Raw genomic sequence first — 23,024 nt, 5'->3', positions numbered from 1 at the left:
GAGGCTCTGCAACCGAGTACCAGTAGAGAGAGAGGGAGAGCTTCATACGTAAAAATGGCGGTTCCTCTCCTAAACAAGAAGATCGTGAAGAAGAGGGTCAAGAAGTTTAAGAGGCCCCAGAGCGACCGCAAGATCTCTGTCAAGGTAAGCTCTGTTCTCCATTTTGTTCCCATCAACCTAGGGTTCTATGGTTTTCAGATTTAGGTCTTATGGTATTTCAGATGAAGGGTTTCATCATATTGTTACGTAGGGTTACAGCTACGGAGAACTGATATGTATGATCTCTATGGTTTTTAATTTCCTAGAACAGAGATTAGATTTTCGTGATTTTTCACTGAATGTGGAAAGCTATGTTTCTCTGAGTAGATGGTTATTTACAGGCGAAGTTGGTGAATTGATATATTAGGGCAGGGTTAGCTGGCTAGCTAAGTCGTTCAAGTGATTATCATGGGTGTTCTAATGTTTAATGTGTGAGCATGTGATTCTGCATAATTTTATTTTGGGAAACTAATAAATCTAGCTTTTGAACAATCTACATTATAATTATAGTTCCTATGATAATTTCTGGTGATCGTTTATTAGCTAAAATGACAAGGAGATTTCACATTTGAGAAGAAAACTAGGCCAAAGCTTCGATGACAAGAATAGCTAAGAAGAAAAGTTCAATTTCAGAATAAATTTCATGAGAGTTCAGAATAAATGTCATGAGAGTGCTGATTGGTTTAGGCATTTCCTCAAAAAATTTGGTGTAATTTCTCAGTGTTCTCTATTGAGAATATGTGAAATAGTGAATTTTGGCCAGATTTCTGATTACATCCAGATCTGTGAAAAATTGTGAGCAAACTTGTAAATTTGAATTGGGTAATTGTTTTCATTTGAGATGCTTATTGCTTGAAGTGATTTTTCCAGAAAAAGTGTAATTCTTCTGTGCAAAAGTTACTTGAGAGGATGGAAATAACTTGTCAATTTGATGTTTTGGTGACTTTTGAAGCTCACGGTTTTGCCTGTGAATTTAGAAAATGGTTTTGGTTTCATGCCTAATGATTGAGATGGATCTTTTGCTCTTGTCTGGAATTGCATTTTAAGATGGATTATAGAGGATGCAAATAGCTAAATAGGTAAGGAAAGCATTGGAGTCCTTTGATTCATTGGGATGATAACAAAGAAAACCTTCTGTTGAATCCATTTTGATGTGCAATGACAAATTGAATATTTAATTTTTTAATGTTGTGTCAATTAAAACAAAGCAAGAAAAGGAGACTCAAAAGTGAAAATTTTGGATTCTTCCATGGAACATTATTCGGCATGTAAAATTAATTCTATGCTATCATTGGCTTTTGAAAGACTTTCCTTGCACCTCCTCAATCATCTGTTCTTAACAATGGATGGTAGGGATGTGTGGTTCATTTGAGAGACTCTTAGCTGACTTCCATTGTCGGTATTGGATGCTTTGAAACCCAAATGATAGGACATGATATTTTCCCAGATATTTTTCTACATTTGGTTATATAACTTAAAAATTTTAGTTATGAGAGATTCGGCAATGTTGGGCATCAGTTTCTTATGAATCAGAATCCTATTTCCATTTTGTACTTGATGTTCTAATTTCTATGGTTGGAAATCCTGCGAACAGCTCCGCTTATATATATATTTGCATTTGTAACTTGTTTTCGCATTAGCAATATATATTTTGATTTTTCTTCCAAATATATGCATCCTAGCTTCTATTTTGCATTGCATGAATTTTAGGAAATTGTGAATGTTGAATTTAAGGGTCAAGTAAAATTGTCTGGTACTTTTTTAAAACCTATAAAAATGTTAGGTCAGCTTGCGTTTTTTTATGAACTCCAAGGTTGATCCTTGACCTCCCCCTAAGTAACCAGGGTTCTATGCTACTAGGCTAAATCCTAAGTGACGTGCATGGTTTATTCTACATTTAAATGCTTATTCTCCATTCGCTTAATCCTCTCTTAGGTATGTATTAAAGTAAGTCATAAGAACGCAAACCAGATGACCCATGATACTTGGGCCTGGAAATTGGCACGGCATCATCATCATTTTAGCCTTTTCCCAATTAATTGGGGTCGGCTAGGAAACTAGCACTGCAAATCTTTAAATTTGTACAATCGATCCTTTGGGGATGTAACTAAGTCTTTTAGTCAGTGTCTGTGACAACTGGATGAAGAGCAAAATCTAGGACCGTAAAGGCTTCTAAGATTTGTTTCTGTGATGATAAGGTTCACATGCTAAGCTGGGGCTCATGTATCTTTTATCTGGCCTTTGAACAATGTACCTTTCTTCTCCTGTGTTATTATATCATTGCATATTGATGCTTGTGCAACAAATAGTTTAATTTTTTTTCGGCCACTTGTTGCACTATAAGTTGTTCCAAGAAGGAGCCCATAGATTTGGGGTTTTAGTTGAGTATATTGTTACTTTTATGCCCTTTGTATGATGCGGTTTTTTATTTTTTTTGTGAAGTTTGTCCTTTTTTTTTTTAAACAAATTTGTTTTTGTTCACTTACATTCTGGACTACCTCTTATGGAATTCTGGCTGCTACCTGGTATTGTATTTTTATTTCTGTTTTCTAGATGGTAGATGTGAGTGCGTCATACAATTTACTTGCTCTCATCTTGAGCAGAAAGTCTTTTGATTTGCCTCGCATTTTATCTCTATATGTGAGTCGGCCATGTGATGTGTTGGCATGTGTTTCTTTATTTCTTTTATGAGTTGGAGTTTGAGCAACCTTTTCACTGCGAATGATTTTTAGGATACATCTTCAGCTAGTTCACCTTTTCTCTGAGATTGAAAAAGGTTCATTTATCTGGATAAGATAACCTTACATGGGAATTATTAAAAAAAAAAAAGAAGTGAACCTTAACATGGTATTGGGTCCTACAGGTAAAATTTTCATTGATCATATTGATTCACACATGAGCTGGAACCTTATGACCAGTATGATTTTGCTTGGGGATATAGCTTTAGCACATAGGCTTCTGGCTTATGCTGTATCCCTTCCCCTTTGAATTTCTAGCACGAATATTTTTGCATGTCCTCTTCTTTCCTTGGGAACTGGCTCGTGATGTATGACGTTCCTCTAATTTCTGGCAAGAATCTGTATTCATAGCTTCTTCTTTCCTTGGGAAACTACGAAAATGCTTGGGGCTCTAACATGGGGTTCTTCTTATATTGTTTGAGGTATGCTCATATCTTCTTGTCACATGCCTCTATGTCATTTTGGTCTTATAAGAGGCTTCAGCATCATATCTATGGACTATGAGTGGACTTTCTTAGTAGATCTTTTTGTGATATCATCACTCTCGAATATGAGAGGACTTTAACGCTTGAAATCACATACCCAATAGGACATTTTTCTTCTTCGAGGGCTCCATAATATATCCTGTTATTCGTGGTCCAGTTTGTGTGGTTGTCATAAAGGATCTCATGGCATTCTTATACCGCAATGTTAGATCTTGATATTATTTCTCGAAAATGAGAATTTCTGTCCTTTCTTGTGAATTGGAGATGTTGGTAACTGGAGGGTGAGATCTAATTTTGTTCTTCGACATTTGGATTTAACCTTCTATGTTTGGTGCAGTATTCACCAATAATGGCACTATAATTTGCAGATTTGCATGTGCCCCCTAAGCCTTGGTTACTATAATTTGCAGATTTGAATCTTCTATGGAATTTTTAGATCGATCTGTCAGAAGAGGTTGTTTGTGTCTTTTATGTGGAGTTGATTCTATAATGGATAAACTGAAAATATTTGCATAGTTTTTTAATATTTTATGTGCATTTGGAAGTGTTGAACTTCAACGTGTACGCATGCATTTTGTTCTGATAGGTTGCTTTTTGTTGCTATAGGAAAACTGGCGAAGGCCTAAGGGTATAGACTCTCGTGTCAGGAGGAAGTTCAAGGGAGTCACATTGATGCCGAACATTGGATACGGCTCAAACAAGAAGACAAGGCATTACCTTCCCAATGGTTTCAAGAAATTTGTGGTGCACAATGCCAATGAACTCGACCTCCTGTTGATGCATAACAGGTGCTTTGCTCTATTATTTATCTGGATAAAGATGTTTAGGTTTTGCTTTAGTGGAGAATCAACACAATAGACAGTTCGATCTGTTACTTATCTAAATAAAAATATTAGGGTTTGTTTTGTTTGTGAGTTGAGAGAGAGAGAGAGAGAGAGAGAGAGAGAGATTATATGCAGTTGTGTCTACAATTTTCTTCAACACCCTGCCCTGCGCACATGCCTAAACACAGAAGGATTTTTGCTTTTCTTATGTACTAATGCTTATGATTATGTTCAGGACTTTTTGTGCGGAGATTGCTCACAATGTGTCCACTTTAAAGAGGAAATCCATTGTGGAGAGGGCTGCTCAACTCGACATTGCAGTTACTAACAAGTTGGCAAGGTTGCGCAGCCAAGAAGACGAGTAGACGTGGTTTAGTCTCTTTCTTCTTGTTTTATTAGAGATTAGTTTTTTAATCCAACCAGATAGGCTTTTTGGGATAAGCTTTCCATTTTTTATAACTGAGACTTCTGGGAACTTTGAATTGTGTTGGGGATCTTGTGTTTGTTTTGTGTTTAATATTTCTGTTCATCATAAATTTACAAGTTTGAGGTTCCTTAATTATGAATGTGGATCTCTTAGCTTCATGCGCTTTATTTGTTATATCATCATGGATTTTCCTTGAGAGACTTTCAGGTATGTGAGTTATTACGGTTGGACCTACCACCAAATTGGTAAGGGCTTTGGTCTAGTGAAATCGGTGAAACACAATGGGTTGACCGGTTGGATTGGATTTTAAAAAAAAAGGAAAAGACAAATGAACATAGTAGTTTAACAATATAAAATGTATTGTAATTTTTTGTAACTTTATTTAATTGATTGAATCGTAACTCTATTTAATTAATTGAATCAGTTAAATCCGATTTGTCAAAATTGGTTAAATATTAATGTTTACTCTTACCGTATTGATTAAGGCATTGGTATGCTTTTCGATCGGTTGGACCTTTTGGTATGGTTTTGATAATTATGATGCGAAATATGCGATAGTTTTCAAGATGAAAGTGGACTATGTGGTCCGATTTGTTAGGTTTTTGTTAAAGTGTCTTGACAAAAATTAGATAAATTTGTGTTTGATATGTTTTAATAAGTCGGATTGATGTGGTTTTGTCCGGTTTGATGGGTTAAACAAATTTGAGAAATTGTTGCAGTAAATTTTTATGTTTTTAAATTTGTGTTATTATTAGTTATAAATTTTTTGAAATATGGTCCATTGACTATTAGTCCAATCTGTTGTAAGTGAACTTTAAATTGAACCCTTCACCCATTTGAAGGTCGATTCAGTGCCGATTAACATATTTATGGATTCTGCACTGTATGCTCATTCATAAATAAATGAAACAAATTAGACAGATGCAAATAAAAAATAAAAGTGATTGGTGGAAAACTTGTACTTGTGCATGTTCCTTTCAAGATTTCTGAAAACCATGCTCATGGATGGATCCCAAGTTTTTTCCTTCCGAGTATTAGCAGTTTTTCCTTCCCATTGACTATTAGTCCAATCGGTTGTAAGTGAACTTTAATTGAACCCTTCACCCATTTGAAGGTCGATTCAGTGCCGATTAACATATTTATGGATTCTGCACTGTATGCTCATTCATAAATAAATGAAACAAATTAGACAGATGCAAATAAAAAATAAAAGTGATTGGTGGAAAACTTGTACTTGTGCATGTTCCTTTCAAGATTTCTGAAAACCATGCCCATGGATGGATCCCAAGTTTTTCCTTCCGAGTATTAGCAGTTTTCTCGTTTATTTTGAAAAAGCTTGGTATTATTATTTCTGCAAAAAATGGATTTTGAGTCCTTAGAAATTCATGGAAATACTGTATCTTATAACTTACTATTAAGACATTCGTTTTCAATTGTTTATGGATATATAAGATTTGTATCAACTGGAGTTTCAAATCTGAGTCATAGGTTTTCGGTTTCCGGGCTTCATATGTACCACTGGAGTTTGGGCTTTTAAAATGCGATTCTATTTTTTGGGTTAGTAACTTATTATGATGGGGTAGACTTGCAGGTTTTTTAGGTTTTTAAAAAGTGGTTTATTATGGCGGGAAAGCACCTATCCAACACTACATTGAGACAAAAGAAATGGACTGTTGGGATCTAGGGAGATAAGGGGCCTTACCAGAGATAGGCAAGCTTTGTATACTTCCCCTACGGTATATAAATTATATATATTTTTTATCCAATAATTTGATCTGAATGAATGGTTGAGATGGACTCAATTACAAAGTCATGTACATTGTTTTATTTTTTATTTTTTCTATAAAAACTTTGATACCAAATTTTGAGCTTCCACTCCTCTTTCAAACTCGCACCTGCAAAAATATAAAAAAATTATTTTTGATAAAATAAAATGATCAAAATACCCTTGAAATGTGTAGGGGTATTTTGGTCATTTTATTTTAATAGGGATAATTTTTTTAGTATTTTTTAAGTGTGCCCCATTAAGAGTATAGCACATGCTAAATTTCATATTCATATGATTTGTAGAAAAAATTAAAAATAAAATACTCTAAAACATCAGATCTAGATCTAAATCAAATGGTCAATGGTTCACTTTCTCTAAATTGGATGGCTGGATGCGTGGGGAGTAAAACACTTATATACAATAGGGAAGTACATAAATCTTTCCCTTTAGAGATGGGTTAGTTGTAGATTTTTGGACGTGACAATCAAAATATTAAAGGTTTGTTTTTTAAAACCTCCTATGGTTATATCCAACTCAGGTCAGATCTGCAATTGACTTGGATTCTTGGGTCAGGGCTGGATGGATCTGGCTCTTGCATGCCCCAACGGGTTTGGATCTGGGTCCAGTGATCTTGAACCCAGCCAGGTATGGGTTTCGGTCTAGGTCCAAGTCTGGGTCCTCATCGACCGCATATACCATTCCCAATTCTATATAGATCCAATTATTGAGGAGGAAATAAAGAGAAGGTCAGAGGAGGAGATAAAAAGAAGGTCAAAAGGCGTGCAGGGGGATCACTTCTGTCAATAACCCACTTTCAAGTAAGTGGAGAAGGCTAAAAGCTTATATCTTTTGAAAGGAAAATGGTTTGAAAGGATTGCACTCATGATTAATCTAAAATTGGAATTTAAGCATCGCAAAATATTTTCATGATTATCTTGACTTAAACATTATGTTTGTAAAAAAATATATATTTAAAACTCTAAAAATAGTATATCATCTATTTCGCTATCTTCCATATATATATACTTATTTTTTAAATTTTCAATTTTATTTATAATATTAGAAATTGATTTTAAAGCCCTCGTGAGGATTTGGACCGCCAAAAGTGCTCTCCAGTCAAGAATTTATGGTGCGGCTTCATTTTGTTTTCATAAAGGCCAGGCCTCCTAGAAACTTAGATCCTTTTGAAATGGTTCTCTCCCCTATGTGGGCTCAGATTCCAAGTTTCCGACTCTCCCACTATAAACATTCCAAAAGTAGATGCTTTTGCAGGAGTAAATTGTCCATTTAGTCCCTTTCCGATGTAGGAACTCAAATTTTAATCTCATCCTTGAAACCATTCATGTATTTAGAGATCTACTTGAATCATTATTAGAGTTTAAAATTTTAAAATTAGAAATAAAAATATATTTCCAGACCATTTTAATAATTTTTGATATCAAAACTACATTTGCAACCTCATGCAAACCACACCTTTTAACAATCATAAAGTTGAACGAAATTCTCAGATCGAACGGTCGTAGAATTGTATGTATAGCTCTTTGGCATGTAAAAGTAAATATACAATCTGATCCCGCAGGCGTAATCTGTTGGCCCTCGAAAGAATCTATGGTTGCGTTTGTGACTTTGTGGTCTGGTCACTGGTGCCATTGTTCCTTCCCCTCTCTCCCCAGATGTGAATTGCTTGTCTGGAACGCGAACGCACACCTGTGCTACGAAAACCCATTTGCTCAATGTTTAGAGAGAGAGAAACCCAATTGCTCAATGTATTCATTTTAGAGAGAGAGAGATAGAGCATTATCTGTAAAGAGGAGGAGAAGCCATTTGAAGAAAGAGTTGGCAAAAATGAAGAGGAGGGTGGCGTTTGTTTTGGTAGATGGGATTGGTGATGTTTCATTGCCTCAATTTGGGCACAAAACTCCATTGCAAGCCGCACATTTACCCAATTTGGATGCAATATCTTCAGCAGGGGTTAATGGACTCATGGACCCTGTTGAACCAGGTCTTGCTTGTGGCAGTGACACTGCTCATCTCTCTCTTTTGGGTTATGACCCAAGAATCTATTACAGGGGTCGTGGAGCGTTCGAGTCCATGGGTGCTGGCTTGGCCATGTCACCTGGAGATATTGCCTTCAAGGTCAGCATCTTTCTCTCTCTCTCTCTCTCTCTCTCCTTTTAATTTGCTGTTAGTGCTTATAAAAGTGGCGCCTTTTTCTTCTCTGGTATGATTTAGGGGCCTTGTGTAAAATATCCATTATGAGTTGAAGTTGTGGTGCATAGGATGGAATTTCTGGAATTTAGTGAGTTGAAGATTTTGGGTTTGCTATTGTCTCTGTATTGCATTTACTCTCGATCTGTATGTTTATGCATACTTGGTTTTGATCCTACGCTTGCCATTTTCTTTCTCTCTCTCTCTCATTAGCTTATTAAAATGTCTATTTGCTTTTCTGTCACCTCTTCATCTTTGCGTATTTGCTTCTGTCACCTCTTCATCTATGCGTATTTGCTTTTCTGTCACCTCTTCATCTTGGGCTTGGTTAATACCGGTGAAATGGATATTTGTTTGTGATCCAAAAGAAAATGGAGGTTTTATTATTGTTATTCTTGTGGTTAGTTTCACTTTCTTAATAAAATCTTTTTTACTTATAAAAAAACAAATAATTATTGCTCTTGTTGCCTAGGTATGTGGGGGCATATGGAAAGAAGATCATTCATCAAATTTTTAGAAACAGGGAATTTGGAAGGAGATCGATGAATTATTACCCATTATATTCTAGTTTTGAGGAGAAATGTGGAGATCTTCTCAACTTGGACTAAAGGATAAATTTTTAGATAAAACTGAAGACTAAATAATTTTTCATGGATGGAAGCATTATATTGTTAATGTGCACAGCCATAAAGAAGTAATAAATGAATGGATTTAAGTTTCACGGGTGTCTTGTTCCTTTAAACTTAACTATCTCAATTTCTTTCTTTTCTTTATTGGCTATGGGTACTCTTGCTTCTATAAAGTTGATGAATAGCAAGCATAACTGGTCTTAAATATTAAACCCATTGGATGGACTGGATTGGTTAAATTTGGAGAATATCATTTGAGCAAGGTTTGTGCAACCTTTTCTCAAAGGTGCACTTAATAGATCAAAGTGACCACCACAAGTGCCATCATCCAGCCCGATTTTCCTTTTGGACTTCCAACTCTATCCATAAAACTTATCAGGCTTCTAACAATTTCATCATAAGCCACAATAAACTTCATAATCATACTCTTAAAACCATGGTTCTCCGTGTAGCCTCTAGGGCCTCTGATATCTAAGCTTTCTTTAAGAACACAAGGACAAGCCACTCCCTCTCTCTATATAGGTGATAGCATCTGCTTGAACTATCTCACCATTCACTAGGGCAATAAATTGCCCAATATTTTTGGTCCTATTTAACTAAACATGGAGCCTTTGAACTGTCCTTATAAGGTCACTAATAGTACAAAGATGGATCATTGTAGGTCACCTTTTAAGAAAGGCATCTTTCAATTCATCTATGATGACAGTCTGCCCTTTTTCATCTCCATTTTTCAAGGAGGCTTTAGAACAAGCAGTCTCTTTCCTATGTGAGCTCCCCCTCAACTTCCAATGATTCAATTGATTTATCTGTCGTACATACACAATTTATTCAACACCTCAAGTTCTCATCTCGTGTCATTGCTTCAATGGTCTGAGCAGCCAAAGAGTGATATATATCAGTTAGTTACTTGCCATTCCATATCAGTTTTGTATGCGTGCATGTGATTATATATTGGGTGCATAAGTATTTACTCTTGGTACCTAGTTGGAGAAACTTTAATTTGACCATAAGGATTGAATTCTTTTTCTTTATTATTTTAGAACCACTCTTCTTGCTAGTAGTACCGTTTTTTACTTCGGACCATTTTACCAAGAGGCTTCCAAGTTGTTATCCTCACTCTAACTCCATATATATCTGAAGCATAGTTTCAAAAAGCACTAGGTGGGTCCTGGGCGACCTGGGCGCCCAGCGCCTAGAACCTGGGCGGCCTGGGCCCCAGCGCCTAGAACCTGGGCGGCCTAGTTGAATCCAAATAATGATTCTGGCATTCTGTAGTTATGTCAGTATCAGTTATATGTATTGCAGTACATAATTCAAATTATACTATATATTATTTAGTATTTAGCACATACTCCATAAGCATAACCATAATCCATAAGTCGGTTCATACTCCATATCCAATTAAAACTTAAAATTTTCAAACTTACTTTGAGTTTGATTGCTCAATCTTCAAACTTCCAGCTCAAAGATGCTTCTAAATACTCAAAATCTTCTAAAAAAACCCCTAATAACTTTGCAAAACATCAAAAAGTAAATATCATACCAATGGGTGATGTTTTGATCAATTTTTGTTAACTTTGAGTAACCCTTCGATCCTAAAAAATTCACCACAATCTACTTTTTTGGGGGCTTTCTCTCTAAATTTGGCTCCAACAAGTTTTAGCTTTCAAATGAACCTAAAACCCTAATTTTTGACCCTTAAAAACAAAAAAAAAAAGATCGAAAATGCCCTCACCGAATGGTTTTTCCGCCCCTGGGCGGGGGCAGGCCTTGGGCGGCCGCCCAGGGATCGACCGCCCAGATTGGCCGCCTAGGCTTGGGCGATGTGCCCAGGCCTTCTTGACCGCCTAGGCAGCTGCCTAGGCGCTGGGCTGTCCGCTTTTTGAATCATTGATCCAAAGCCATTACTTATTTTTATATTCTGAATTTCCTATGTTAAGTAAATTCTTTATTTGTTTTAATCTTCTATTTCAAGTCATCGTTTTGGTAGTTTATATTGTGCCAAGCCCTTGCCATTTTATGGAAATCTTCTTATATGTATGTGTGTTACACGTGCACACACATAGATGGGATTCTAACCTGTTGATACCAGATATGAACTTTCATGTCCATTCTTCTTCTTCTTCTTTTTAATGTTTCTATAATGCATGGTGTGAACTTTGTATGTGAAGTTGTTCTTAGTGGGAGATTATTTGTTCATTTGCACCTAGTGATTAAAAAATTGCCGATCTTGATCCGGAATCACTGATGATCGTGCCGGTTGGCAATTAAATAGTTTATAATATATCATGTACACATTTTATAATATAGAGATGGAATGGCCTAGTTGGCTAGACATGTAGGCATTGAGTCATTGTGGCAAGTTTGAACCCCTAGCATCCCTATTTTCTTTGATGTACCTTCAACCTTTTCTTATTTTAACATTAACTTCCACATTTTTTTTATTAGCATACAACAAAGGAAGTGTGGCAGGAGGATTTGCACCTCCATAGTTTGGGCCGCAATCAGACTCTCTAGCCCCCACGGCAAGCACTTTAAAACACATATATTATATATTATATTATTATTTATTTGTTTTTTTGGTCTTTTTTTTGTCGGATCTCAAATCTGGACGATCTTGATTGGAATCGGTGGGTGGACGATCCACCTTTCTGTTTTTTAAACCACTGTTTACACCTAATAACACTATGATTATGTAGTTCTGTCATCATCTACACAGGAATGAAGTGGTACCTTGGTAATTTCTGGCCCATGCAAATAGTTGTGGAAACATTTTCATGGATCAATCATCTATGTTACAAATGCTGGTGCTATCGCACTGATATTACTAAAAATTTTGTTGGGTGGAATGACCAATTTGCCATATCTAAACGCAACTTGATATAGTGAGGGTGGGACGCCTTTGGTCTCGCAAACATATTTTTTATTTGCCATTCACAATTTATAGCAGTCGTTGCGTCTTATGTATGATGGAACATGTTTCATGTCCTAATTTTATTTAACCCTCCGTACATTTTGCACTGCAGTCAAATTTTGCTACTTTGGATGAGACCACGGACATCGTGACAAGTAGACGAGCAGATAGACATTTTGAGGAAGAGGGACCAGTACTTTGTGCAGCCTTGGATGGAATGAAGTTACCATCTTTTACTGAATATGAAATCCGAGTCAGGTACAGAATGAGCATTTGTCATATTTCAATTTGGCATTTCCTGACGTTGGTTTTTTTGGCTCCAATATTTATGTAAGTTCTATTTGTAAGAAATTAAATGTTTTTTTTTATAAAAAAAAATGAATATTTGGAGGTGCTATTTGTAAGAAATTAAAGGTTTTTTTTTTAAAAAAAATGAATATTTGGAGGTGCTATTTGTAAGAAATTAAAGGTTTTTTTTTTTTTAAAAAATGAATATTTGAAGGTGCTATACTGATTTTCTGCTCTTTTTTAATAATACATAATCATGGACATCAGTAAGATGGTCCAAAAGCTTTATTTCTAGAATACGATGAGAGATTAACAAAATTTATCCATGATTGCAGATATGCCACAGAACATAGATGTGGAGTGGTTGTTAAAGGGCCCAAATTGAGTGGAAATATATCTGGCACTGATCCCTTAAAGGACAACCGGTTGTTATTAAAAGTGACTCCTCTGGACGACACACAGGAAGCAAAGAATACTGCTGCTGTTGTCAATGAACTATCCCAGGAGATATCACGTATTTTGGTTTCTCACCCACTGAATGCAAAACGGGCCTCAGAAGGAAAGAGCATCGCAAATGTAGTCCTCTTACGTGGTTGTGGAATTCGAATTGAGGTCAATATATTTTGGCTTTTCTGAAACTTTAATGTCGAGATTTTCTGCAGGTTTTCAAATGGTACATAATCCATACCTTTGAATGTTATACATAACGGGCACTTACCAAGTATTCAAATGTTTGCTTTTGCCTGTTTACAAATGGTCATTCCCCTGACCATCTTTGGATTAGGACACATGGGGATCCCGAGTTTTTTATAGGTCCCAGTGTGTAGTGTTCCAAAACACCCATCTATTTAAAAAGGAAGAGGCACCTACCACTGATTCTTTTCAATGAATTCTTGCCAAGGAAAGGCTTTGTTGGAGTTGGTGTAAGTTATTTGTTATTCTGGATGGTCCTTTCAATATATTTATTTCTATAGTGATATTTTCCAAAATGTTGTCAAAGTGCCATGTTTCTTGGAAATTTTGCATTTATACCTGTCATTCTTGTTTGTAGTGGTCATTATTTTCATTTTCTATGCACTGAGGTTTGGTTGTAACATAGTAAGATGTCATTATATAGCCTCCAATTACGAAAAGTCTGAATTATATTAGAACTTTTCTGAATGAACCTTTTGAATATGTGGCAAACTGCTGGGGATCCTTTATTGTTGCCATAAAGCAATGTCAAGATAGGAACAAAAAGTTCTAATCCATAGTTTTGAAACAAAATCAAACTCCTAAATTTTTATCCAACTAGACATGGTTGTAACCCCTGTGGAATACTCACATTATGTAATTGGGAAATGGTTGATAGAATGTGGTTTATCCATATTTAACAAATACTGTGAGCTCCTATGCAAGGTGTTCCTCATCATGTTGATCGTTTACCTGCATAGTTCATTGATAGCCTTTAGAGGAAATCGTAAACCATAGTTACTGCTTATTAGTACTGATATATGCCATAGAGGGTGGGAGACATATATTGTTTTGGAAATTGATTGGATGAAATTTCTCAAAAATAGGGAGACCTTGATAAATTTTCCCTGCTTCATGAGGAACAATGCATGCCTAGAAACTCCTTCCTTTTTGTGGGAAACTTGTCTTGGAAAGAAGGTTAAGCATAGCTACGGGTGTGGCTACCTGTCAGTTTATACTGCAGATATGTGCTTGTCCCTAACCAATATGAAACAAATACATAATGCAAAATGCAAACACCCACCTCTCCATTCTCCTCCCAAAGGTTGCCCCTCAATGTGGTTAAAAATCAAATAGAAACAAGAAAGTAATAAGTGTAGGAAAATCATTAAAGAAGATACTAACAAAATAATCATTAAAGGAGATAAAATCATAAAATATTGTTAAAGTCATAATACACATATGGATACAATACTTGCACAGAGATAATATATTATGTTATATTGTGTGCCTAGTTTTTTTTTTTTAATGTTCATTATGTTACCACAAAAATTTGGATGTGAAATCCATGAATTGTAAACACCTAATCTTAAACAAGAAATGTCTGAAAACTTAATAAAATTTGAAAAGAAGTCATGAAAGGTAGAGAAATAAATTATAAATATGAAAAAAGGTAAAGATTGATTATTATTATACATGTGCGGCCTTGCGTGCATACTTGCATGAACTCTCATGCATGTGTAGAAAAAAAAAGATTAAGAGCTTTAGCATTACTGATTGCCAGGAAAAGAACTTTACACTAAGATGGTCGAAAAAGAAAAGAAAATTCAAATTAAAAAGCAAATAATTTGTGGTATACATATGAGATTATCTATGAAAACAAAATGCATACATATGAAATTTGTATACTGCCCCAGAAAAACGATTGCCTCACCCTGCAGGGAAGTTTGAGAGGTTTATCTTTTGTTTGTAGACACTTTATCTTCCAGTTAATTAATTTATGTTTTTCAATTATTCTTCTTTCCCTATAATTTGTAGTTTAGTCTAAGAAGGGTGAGGACCTTAAACTTTCTCTTAACCTGTCTCATGCCCGAGTAAAGGGGCTAGGTTGTGTTAGGTAGGCAGCCAACGTAAAACTTTGCCAAAACTTATCATGAATCCTGAACACTATAATTTGTGGTTATTTCCTTCTTTTTGCTGCCTAGTTTGATGTGATATTATTCTGATTGATTGAATCGTTGAACTGCTGATTCGCTAAGTTCGTGGGATCGGATGCAAAATTCACCTCTGTAAATCTCTTTGAAAAAAGATTTTGCCTGATTGATTGCACCGCAACTATCTTTAGTTTGTTTCTCTAACAAATTAATGTGATGATAAATTATGAATTGATGATATTGTCATGTTAATGAAAATATGTTTTTGACAAATGGTAATCAGCTTATTAGATAATATAAAATTACTTAATTTTGATAGATAAACAATGTATCTTATAGCCTTTTGGCCGAACGCTAAATCAATCTACCAAGCAGTAAGCACTCGGCCTTTCCTAGAGCTTGAAGACTTGCTTACCACGTCAGAATCAAGACCTCCGAGTTGGCGGGATATCCCTGTAAAGCACCCCCCCTGATGGATTAGACTGAAGATTTTTCCAATGGTATAATAGATATATAATAATAATAAAAAAGATGATGAAAATATGATAAGGGGGGTCATCTCTTGACAGAATTAGCTTGAAACAACTATAATAGAGTCCCAATCACTTCCAGTTTTGGCAACCCAGCCGATCTCAGAATTGGCTTCCTGATGTTTATGTGAGAAGGAACCACGATGTTCTCACAAATCTCAAAGATCTCCATCATAATATGTGCCACTTTCGAAGTGGCTGGCGCTTGAGGCCCATCTGATCTGATCACATTGACGTTGTCCCCTTCCACCAATAAAGGAGACCAACCATTTTGTTCCATGATGCAAAACCCTGTAAGAATGGCGTCTGCCTTCACCATAGTGGAATTGCTTCTGCCTTCACCATGGTAGAATCAGAGAAAAGGCCATGAAAATGTCAATATTGTCCTCCATAGTGATCCCTAAAGAGTCCTCTAGTGCTTGAATGACACCCTTAGAAAACCATCAAATTTCAGCTTTTCAGCTTTTGGTTGTCTTGTCTGTCTTTCTCCCTGGCTAGACTTCACCGATAGGATGAGATTACTTTCCTCCAACGACTTAATGAGTTGTCTTTTTAAGAATGTTGACATCTGAGCAAATCAGTGGCCATGAAATAGCCATTTGACATGGTGTTTTTTCAGGGCATCAAAAGAGGACTTTCATCCCTAGAAGCTTGGTTTTTTCATCTCCCTACTTCCAAAAACTGGCTAAGGAGGAGAGCATGGGAAGAGTCCTACCTCTCTTGGGAAGAGGAAGAAAGCTCCATTTTCATTTGAATCCAGCCACTGATTGAGGCCTTACCCATTGAAATCAGAAAGGCCCGACAGCCAAAGCACTTGCCACGGGGTGGATGGAGAGGTGGTCACTGACTCCTCATTTTCCTTGACATATGTGACATCTATTGAGAATATATACTTGCTGGTTTTGAAGGTGATCGATGGTTAGCAGAGAGATTTGTCAAAATTTTAGAGCTATTATTATTATTATTATTTATTTTTCTTAGGAATAGGAATTGCTTTAGGATAACTTAGGTGGGAGGATTTTTGTGCATGAGTTTTAGCAGGGGCCTGAGTTGTTACCCAGGAATGCCTATCTTTTGGTTTAGGAAATATCCTGTCTTTTAAGATAGGGTGCGGTTTGTATAAAAGCCTAGGCTCTAAGCAATCAAATTAGAGCCTACCTTCAAATAGTGTTGAGAAATGTGGTTTCAATATTGGAATGAAAATCTTTGTGATAGCCTTAAAATATATTTTCATCTTTATTTATAAAGTTTAAAGCTTCAAAAATAGTGTAGATAGACAATCTATGAAACTTGAAAATTGACAGTCCAAAAAAGCATTATAAAATACACTATTTTCAAAACTTGAAATTCATTTTTTTCTCATGGTCATGCATCTTGATATCGAGATGATCAATTTGAGGATATTTGGGCATCAAAACAACCTCTTCTATTGAAATTTTTTAGGTAGGCTCTTATTTGATTGTTTAGAGCCTCAGCTCTATATAAACTTTTCCCTTCAAGATAGGTAGGAATTATCTTTTAGAAAGAGAAGATAATATGAGATGTGGAGAGATAGATGGAGATAGAGACTTACGTGGGAGTTAGAGAGAAAGAGATAAGAGAGAGTTTATTTTTTGTGGGTTATTTTATTTATTTATTTATTTTCTTGTAAGTGTATCTAAAGAGAAGTAGTCCCTCGTTGTAGAAGCAGAGATTGGATTTGAGTAAAGAGTTGGTCTTGTGAAAAGATCTTTTTTTGGGGTGGATTCCCTTGTAGGCTTTGAGAGAAGGTGTATTAACTCAACCCTTTTTATTTTATATTTCTATTTTTCTGGTTTATTATTTCTTCCTGCATCAGTTAGCAAATATTTAAGCATGCTGGCTATTGAAATGCTAATGCTCATGAGCTGGGGCAGGGTCATATTTTGGTAATTGCCGTGTAGAAAGACCAAACTAAAAATCTTCCATTACTCCCCCATATCCAAGCCTTATGTTCCTCATTTGTTCTAGGAAAAGAAAACCCCTCAAGGATGCGTGTGAAGGACTGGTTCCGATCTGCGAGATCCGGATCACAATTTGTATCGATTAAACAAATCGTCGGAATACCCAAAGTGAGGCATTCTCTAATAGCCGTATATTCTTCTTGGTGATCAACGATGATTACAATATCGGGTAACCCCATCATATATTTGATCGCGCCCAGATATGTTTGCAAGTGAGATAATTGTCTGTTCAACATTGCTGATCTCTTTTCGGGAGATGATTAAATCGACCCATCTTTTGTTCTGCTCTCAAGTCCCTGAACTTATGAAGTCCTGTTTCTGTAGTGGACCAATTCTTTGACATACCACCAAGCCATTTTTTATTTACATAATGACACCGAGCCCTTGCAGCTGATGCTACTGAATCAGCTGCTTTATCTTTCGTACCTACTATTAAGAAGTGCTTTCCTATACTTGCTGCATCAAAAAATCAATCGCAGGCTTCTGATAAAGAACGAGCAGTTCTAGTAAGATTTGTAATATGAATACCTTTACGCTTTCCAGAGATATAAGGTGCCATTCTAGGATTCCATTTCCTAGTGCCATGGCCAAAATGAACCCCTGCTTCCATCATCTCTTCCCAATTGATGTCCCAAGAATAATCGTTAAAGTCACTTCTAAATATGTGGCAGTAGACGACGCTAATACCCACCTTTGAGAAGTACTCACAAGCTGGAGCGTGGGGTTGGGAGCCTTTGGAGCACACTAATAAATGATGTTACATTTATTTGTACTAGCTAATGGCCCGCGCATTGCGTGGTGCATGTCCATGTGTCAATTTTTCATTAGTGAAGCATGAAGTGTGTGAATGTCAAACGATTTACATATTACTTTTAATGGATTACTTTATATAGTTCAACAGTTGAACACTTACCTAAAGAAAAAGTTATTTTATGTTCTCTAATAACTTTTATTTAATCTGTAAATTTACTAATAACTTTTATTTAATCTGTAAATTTACTTAAAAATAATTTATTGATTGAAAAGGTTTCACTCCTCATTCCCTGTTGCCTCAGACATTTGAAGTCCATCTCATTTATCTTTGTAAATGAAGCTTAGCATTTTCATTGATCATAACAGTTGCCGTTAGTTGTTTTCTTGACATGGGGCGAACTTCATTCATAGCACTGCATAAGTAGAAAATTATGTTTCCACGGTAAGTTAATCTCATCAATATTTGTTTTTTGTCATGATTTCGCTTAGATGCATGTTGCAGGTTCCAGCATTTGAAGAGAAGCACGGGCTGTGGCCTTGCATGGTAGCCCCAACTAAAATCATTGCAGGGTTAGGGCTGTCTCTAGGAATCGATATTTTGGAAGCACCTGGAGCAACAGGAGATTATCGAACTCTCTTGACTTCAAAAGCTGTAGCTATTGCCAAAGCACTTACTGCTCCTTTGCAATCTCCCCCTCTTGTTTTTGTCCCAGGAGAGGATGATCATAAACCAGGTCGAGCCGATGGCTATGATTTCGGCTTCCTCCACATCAAGGTATTCCTTTTGATTCAAACTCTCTTCCCTCTCTCTCTGTCTCTCACTCAGACACACACACATATTTTCACAAGGGAAATTTGTCAAAAACCCGTAAGAGATGAAGTATTTAACATCTTTCCCAATTGCAACTATTCCAACTCAAGGCCATGTGTTTTTTTTATGGGTGTTTTGAAATTAAATCAAAAGACATGGGTAACGTGTTAAATTGCTCATCTCTTGTGAGGAATTTGCCCTTTTCCCAATCTCGAGTTTTTCCCCCATGTGCCTTTCATATGTTTCGTGCTCAATTCCTTTAGTGTTCTCCTTGCTATTCTTAGTGACACTTGAGTGGACCACTTGCTATTTCATTCGAGTGAATTGTCATACATAATGTCGGGTCCTTCTGTAGAATAAGAAGCATAAATGACCTCCCTAAATCGCTTTTATATCACTAAATATGACAATCAAAGTATCCTCCACTGTATTCAAGGATCTATGCTCTGTTATCAACCAAATGTAAACCACTTTGTATTCTTGTTCTTTGAGAACCTTCGTGATTTAGCGACCACCTTTCTGACCACTAGATCATCCATAGAAAGCCAATAACATTGTAGATCCGTACTGGACTTCCTCAGTAGGTTCCAATGCCGGAAGACATTCAGTTATAATAAGATCCAGTTTTATATGCACACTATTGGTCGAACAAGACATAATATTTTCATATTTGCCACTGAATGTGGAACGTTTTCATAGTCCACTCATCTGTTGTAGAAGAAATAAACTCCCACAAGGTATTCATAATGAGAGGGAACGATTTTGTTCATTTCTTCTTAATTCAATGAGACATGATTTCTCGAATTGTGCTGAGTTCTTACTGGAAACTATGAGGTGGCATGTTGCAGTACAAGGATTGACTGCATGACAATGGTTAAATCAATTCTCCCTACAGTTGCTACCTTCCGGCTTCCTCTGGTAGTATAGTTCATGAATACTGTCCTTGGTCTCCTTGGTTAGGAAATACTGTTTGTTATGAATATGTGAGATTTCCTTGTTTTCACTCTATAGTCCAACTGTGCAGGCGATAGACGACGCAGGCCATGACAAGGCAAGCCAGTTCAAGGCTCGAGCCATGGAAGTGGTCGACAAAGCCATTGGTCAGCTTGTCCGTCTTCTTTGGGAAGCCCAAAGAAAGGGTCACTGTTCATACTCTCTGTGTGTAACCGGTGACCACTCCACACCAGTTGAGTATGGAGACCACAGCTTCGAGCCTGTGCCCTTCTCTCTATGCAAGCTTGAGGATTTTGTGGATGCAAGGGGTGGTGAGGCTGTAGTTATGGGAGCTTCACTTGACCCATTTCCTCTCCCTTCAGTTGAAAGCTGTGTAGGTGGTAGGGAGAGAGAGTTCACTGTGGAGAAGAGAGAGAATGAGGTCAGGGCTTATGGGGGTGATTCTGTCAGTGAGTTTAGTGAGATTGCAGCAGCTAGGGGGTGTTTGGGACGTTTTCATGGGAGTGAGATGATGGGGATCATAAAGAGGCACCTCCAACATTGATACGTGTGTGTGTGAGAGAGAGAGAGAGAGAGAGAGAGTTGAAAAGAAAATAGGCGCTTTGAGGGGGAGAGACCAATTTCGAGAGGGAGATACTAATTGTATGTCCTTGCTTTGGTTAATGATATGAGAAATCGTTAAGCGGTAGTAGCTTTGCTACAGTGTACTCATGCGGAGTAAATCGCAAGGTCCCTCGAGGAAAACACCTCCTAAGAGGATTTGATCGGAAATTTAGGAATCACTTTGAGATACCATATGAGTAATTTCAAAAAAGAAAAATGATTAAAATTTTTAGTTCCTAAAAGATCATCCAAAGCCTGGATTATTTGTGCTCATTTCTCAGGGTGAATTTTTCTTTGCTTTTTGAAAGTAAGCAACTGATGACTTATTCACAAGAATAGATTCTCCTATAGGTTGAGGTTTGTATAAGGTGCCCACACTATGCTATGCAAGTAAGTTTTAAATTTTGTCAGAATATGTAGTTCTGATATTGGAAACTATATGGTGATAAAAAAAATGTATGGTCATCCTTAATTATGGAATTTATAATTTTAAATATAGTATAGATCAAGTAGATCAATAATCACTTGAAAATCTTAAAAGTAAACGGTCCAAATAAGTTACAAGATATATTATTATGGGGTTGCAATTTTTTTTTTTTTTTTTTTTTCAATATCTACAGGTTGAGATAATCAATAGCAAGATTTTCCAACTTCTTATAATAATAAAAAAAAAAAAACAGATTTTCCAACTTCTGAACGCTCTTTTCTATTGGATTCTTGTGATGCACTTTACTACTATAAGACTGCAACTTGCCACCTTATATAATAATTTTCCTTTCATGATCCTACATTCACTTTACTACCATAAGGCTGCAACTTGCCACCTTATATAATAATTTTCCTTTCATGATCCTACATTTTCCTGTATGGTCTTCTTGCATGTAGAAGCCCATGTGTGTATTTTAAAATCAATTTCTAGGATGCTCTTTCTTGGAAATGTACAATGCTTAATGATTTCTAGCAATGGATACTCAAATTGGGGAGAAATCCTTGTGCCATCCCCGACCTGAATAGTATTGATATTTAAATATTAAATAAATATAAATATATATCTTTAGTTATAATATTTAAATAAGGCAAAATTTTATATAGAGCTGAGGCTCTAACCAATCAAATTAGAGCCTACCTAAAAATTTTTGACATCAAGATGCATGGATGTAAGAAAAAAATGGATTTTAAGATTTAGAAATAGTGTATTTTGTAATGTATTTTTTGGACCGTCAATTTTCAAGATTTTCAAATTGTCATAGATTTGTCGATCGACACTATTTTTGAAGCTTAAACTTTATAAATAAAGATGAAAATATATTTTAAGGCTTTCACAAAGATTTCCAGTGTTGAAACCACATTTCTGAACACCATTTGAAGGTAGGCTCTAATTGATTGTTTAGAGCCTAGGCTCTATACAAACCACACCCTTTAATTAATGCATGTATATATTTAAAATATTTATGAAATATATTTAAATATTTGATTTTTGGATCCAGTCCGGTTCCGAACACAAACCCCGACTCAACATGTTGCCACTCCTATAGAGCTGGCACCGAGTTGGGCTCGAGCTAGGCTACCCTTAGCCTAAGCTTGCCCAGCCTAAACTAGGGCAATGGGGCCCCGGCCCCAACCAAATTGGGCCAGGCAGGATAGGACATGGCCGAATACATTCTTTTAAAAAAAGTTAAAAACTAATTGGAAAAACCAGAATAGGCAAGCCGGCCATGGTCCTGGCCCAAGCTTGTCTCGGCCCTTGTGGCCCAAGACCTTGTTTTATGGGGCTGAGGTGAACCGGTAGGGCTTCGCCACACAGGCCTTTGCCAGCTCAACCGCTATTGGTAGTATTTTGTTGATAACCAAGATCATGTTATTAAAATTATGGCAGTGAATAATGACGTATCAAGTTGGCACACCACTTCTTCAAGCACAAATAGAAAGGAATTTATTCCCACACTTGAAAAAGTGGCCATCCAAACATGGCCTATACTTCCCTTAATTTTTTGGGGTGTGTTTGTATAAGGCGGAGGCCCTAAACAATCAAAGTAATGTGCATCTTCAAATAGTGTCAAAAGTTGTTTTGGTACTAGAAATGTTTGTGATGGCTTGAAAATTTATTTTTATATTTAATCATAAAATTTAAAGCTCTAAAAATACTGTAGATCGAAAATATCTATGAACACTTGAAAATCTTAAAAATTGACGGTCTAGAAAATGCATTACAACATGCATATTTCCAAGAGTTGAAATCTATTTTTTCTCATGTCCATACATCTTGATGTCGAGATGATCGATTTCAGAATTTTTGGGCATTGAAACAACCTCTCCTAATGAATTTTTTGGGTACACCTTAATTCCCTTATATAAACTTTTTTCTGTCTTTTTACATAAGGCCATAAGGTTGGAAAAAGTATACAATGAGATAATTTACTTTTAAAACTAGATAATCACAATTAATCTTGACCATTGAATGTAAA

At 36.2% G+C, this 23,024-nt stretch overlaps 2 protein-coding genes across 2 annotated transcripts; both read left to right on the top strand.

Annotated features, from left to right (window-relative positions):
- On the top strand, window positions 1-4,671 carry LOC105421239 (large ribosomal subunit protein eL32z). Its single transcript, XM_011627859.3, has 3 exons — window positions 1-144; window positions 3,869-4,050; window positions 4,322-4,671. The coding sequence occupies exons 1-3, from the start codon at window positions 55-57 to the stop codon at window positions 4,449-4,451; spliced, it is 402 nt and encodes a 133-aa protein (XP_011626161.1). The 5' UTR covers window positions 1-54; the 3' UTR covers window positions 4,452-4,671.
- A 3,313-nt stretch (window positions 4,672-7,984) lies between these two features.
- Window positions 7,985-20,644, top strand: LOC18441928 (uncharacterized). The gene is made up of 5 exons (XM_006852153.4): window positions 7,985-8,417; window positions 12,145-12,290; window positions 12,656-12,932; window positions 18,694-18,966; window positions 20,027-20,644. Exons 1-5 carry the CDS (start codon window positions 8,127-8,129, stop codon window positions 20,498-20,500), a joined length of 1,461 nt encoding a protein of 486 aa, XP_006852215.1. The 5' UTR covers window positions 7,985-8,126; the 3' UTR covers window positions 20,501-20,644.
- The last annotated feature ends 2,380 nt before the right edge of the window (window positions 20,645-23,024 follow it).

Source organism: Amborella trichopoda, chromosome 6, assembly GCF_054954075.1.
Source record: "Amborella trichopoda isolate Santa Cruz 75 chromosome 6, AtrichopodaSantaCruz75HAP2 v2.0, whole genome shotgun sequence".
Lineage (NCBI taxonomy): Eukaryota > Viridiplantae > Streptophyta > Magnoliopsida > Amborellales > Amborellaceae > Amborella > Amborella trichopoda.
Note: the sequence above shows the minus strand (reverse complement) of the source record. Positions and strands in the feature narration are given on the sequence as shown.

What these genes read in the sequence shown, in the direction of transcription:
- LOC105421239 (XM_011627859.3), top strand. Translation starts at nt 55, where the DNA reads ATGGCGGTTCCTCTCCTAAACAAGAAGATCGTGAAGAAGAGGGTCAAG. An exon ending in ACCGCAAGATCTCTGTCAAG is followed by an intron (nt 145 to 3,868) that starts GTAAGCTCTGTT and finishes TTGTTGCTATAG; the next exon opens with GAAAACTGGCGAAGGCCTAA. An exon ending in CTCCTGTTGATGCATAACAG is followed by an intron (nt 4,051 to 4,321) that starts GTGCTTTGCTCT and finishes GATTATGTTCAG; the next exon opens with GACTTTTTGTGCGGAGATTG.
- LOC18441928 (XM_006852153.4), top strand. Translation starts at nt 8,127, where the DNA reads ATGAAGAGGAGGGTGGCGTTTGTTTTGGTAGATGGGATTGGTGATGTT. An exon ending in CTGGAGATATTGCCTTCAAG is followed by an intron (nt 8,418 to 12,144) that starts GTCAGCATCTTT and finishes TTTGCACTGCAG; the next exon opens with TCAAATTTTGCTACTTTGGA. An exon ending in GTTGTGGAATTCGAATTGAG is followed by an intron (nt 12,933 to 18,693) that starts GTCAATATATTT and finishes TGCATGTTGCAG; the next exon opens with GTTCCAGCATTTGAAGAGAA.